Raw genomic sequence first — 2,508 nt, forward strand, 5'->3', positions numbered from 1 at the left:
AGAGATAATAAGATAATCAGGGACATAAAATATTTGATTTAATTACACAGAAGTGAAATTTAAACTTTATAACATTTTACTGAGAAAACTGCACCTCAGCAGCAAAATTATTATTTCTTAGAATTTGATCAATGAATGATTTGAAGCAAAAGGAAACATTGATTTTTAATTTGTGTGTTTGAAAAACTAAACTAAAATATGTGGTCAACAAATGTTAAGAAAAGTGACATTTTTAATTGCAACTTGATGGAACATTGTAAATAATAACTTCATGTCTATAACAGATGATCTACTTACCAACAGTTAATGAGTATTGAGTCCATTGTGTGAACTGATGGTTTCCTTTTCCTCTGCAGCTGAATGTTCCACTGTGAGCTTTGCTGATCCTGTATTCACTGGATGTTGGATAATAATTTAACGTGGTTGGTTTCCATTCATACGTCCACTCAGTTCCTCCTCCCTGGATCTCACAGCTCAGAGTGACCGTCTCTCCATTATATATTGGAGACCAGCTGGATTTCAGGGTCACACTGGGTTTAAATGAAACTGATCACATAAAGAAATATCTGGTTAGAAATGTAATAATAYAAAACATTAGCAGTAAAACTTTTCCTGCTGTGTTGATGTTAATCATATTATGTCACAAATTGCAGCATTGTTGCAATTTTACATCTAAAACTCAAAATGACAAATCAGTTCYAGCAGAGAACAGATTTTACCTGAGAGTTAAAGTCTTTGACACATTCATACAGGCAAAATATAATACAGTTAATCTTCCATTAACTGCAGCAGAGCCATATATGTGGTTTATGTTTAAAATGTCCAACAAGAAATATCTAAAGTCTCAGACATCTGATCATGACAATCAATCAAATTTTATTTTTGTAACACATTTCAGCAGGAAGGCATTTCAAAGTGCTTTACATGATTAAGATAAAAATAAAAACAGAAAAAGAGATTTTGAAAAAGATTTTAAAAAATAAAAAGATAAAAACATTGAAAACATCGATCCATGTGAGGATGTGCCCTTATGGGGTCTCCTCGAACAGAGTTTTAGCACAGCGACATCTTGACAGAAGCATCATGTTCATATTTGATGGATTATGCAGCTGCTCAGCATTTTTGTTTTACTGATTGATTTATTTAATATAAGGAAATGATCTGATTGGGTCAACAGTTCATCTTTGACTTGATTGTTGTTGTGATCTCACAGTGAAGATTGTGGTTCATTCTGTTCATTGTTTCAGTGACCAATAGGCTTGTAATTATACTCTTTTTTTCTCCAGTTATTCTGGTTCACTTGTTCCAGATTGTTTATAGAAGTATAAATGTTGTGTTCACTGTGTCAAAAAGTTTGTAAAATACTGCATAATCTGTCTGTTCCTAGTGATTATTATTTGATATTGTTGGTTCAAAAATGAACTGTTTCTATAAAACTGGGACAGAAACTGAAGATCCAAACTGAATCTCTAATTAGGTTGATGATTAAAATGATTAAACTCACCAGTTTTAATGTCGACTTCATCGCTGTATTCAGTGTAGAAAACTGGATCTCCTCTTCCTCCTATGCAGCTGTAAACACCTTCCTCTGTGACACTGAGGACTCCACCTGGTTCACTGTTTGTGATGAACTGATATGGATAATACACTAACTTCTTGTGCCAGTGAATCTTCCAGCCAGCAGAGACCTTCACTGAACAGGTCAGTGTCACGCTGCCCCCTGCTGGCAAGAATGTTGTCACTGGTGTTACTGTGGCTTTGGGTTTATTATCTGTTGATGCAAAACATAAAAACAAATAAATATTCAGATTACAATCTGGAGCCACTAGAACCAAACACAAATAATGAATCCTTAGCAAAAACTGACAGCTCTGTTCTATCATCATGCTTATAATAATTATGAAATAACTGATATCTTTAAAAAATATAATAATAACACTCTAGATATTTGATTCTAGAGTGTTATCTAGCAAAAATTCAAGCAAAATGTAAACAAAATCTCAAATCTGCAGTAAAAAAATCTGATAATTTCTAATGCTACAACTTGTATATTTATGAAGCAGGAGGTCCAGAAGGATGAAGGTCCAGACTGAACGACTCAGGAAGAGTTTTTAACATCAGAATGAAAAAAAAACTGAAACCAGAACATCTTCTAATGTTCTGCTGCAGTCAGGAGAACTGGGCTGGAAATCAGCTCTACTGAACAAATCACTTCTCAGTCATTCAACAAGGAAACAGCTGCTGACAACTAAAGCCTGAACTATTTTTAGTCTAGTGGTGATTTTCCTAAACTTTCAGACAATCAGATGAATTGAACTCAGAGGAACCACAGTGGTAAAACTGCAGCAGGACCAGAGAATCACAATCTGCCTCCTATCAGCTTTTATTGGATCAATTAAAGATGGAGTGATTTTATATGATAGACATTTTACTAAAATAGAGACAGTATTGAGCAAAAGTCTTGGTCCAATCATCTGTTCTCTATGCTCCTTCCAATCTTTTGATCAT

At 34.2% G+C, this 2,508-nt stretch overlaps 1 protein-coding gene across 1 annotated transcript in view; it reads right to left on the bottom strand.

The window, feature by feature from the left end:
- Window positions 1–550, bottom strand: part of LOC108167171 (uncharacterized) — a gene marked incomplete at both ends in the record, with an annotated part of 3,085 nt that extends 2,535 nt beyond the window's left edge. Inside the window, one exon of the mRNA XM_017310316.1 lies at window positions 298–550. Coding sequence (XP_017165805.1) covers window positions 298–550 — 253 coding nt within the window. The remainder of the gene's footprint in view (window positions 1–297) is intronic.
- Between the last annotated feature and the right edge of the window lie 1,958 nt (window positions 551–2,508).

This window comes from Poecilia reticulata, linkage group LG18, assembly GCF_000633615.1.
Source record: "Poecilia reticulata strain Guanapo linkage group LG18, Guppy_female_1.0+MT, whole genome shotgun sequence".
NCBI lineage: Eukaryota > Metazoa > Chordata > Actinopteri > Cyprinodontiformes > Poeciliidae > Poecilia > Poecilia reticulata.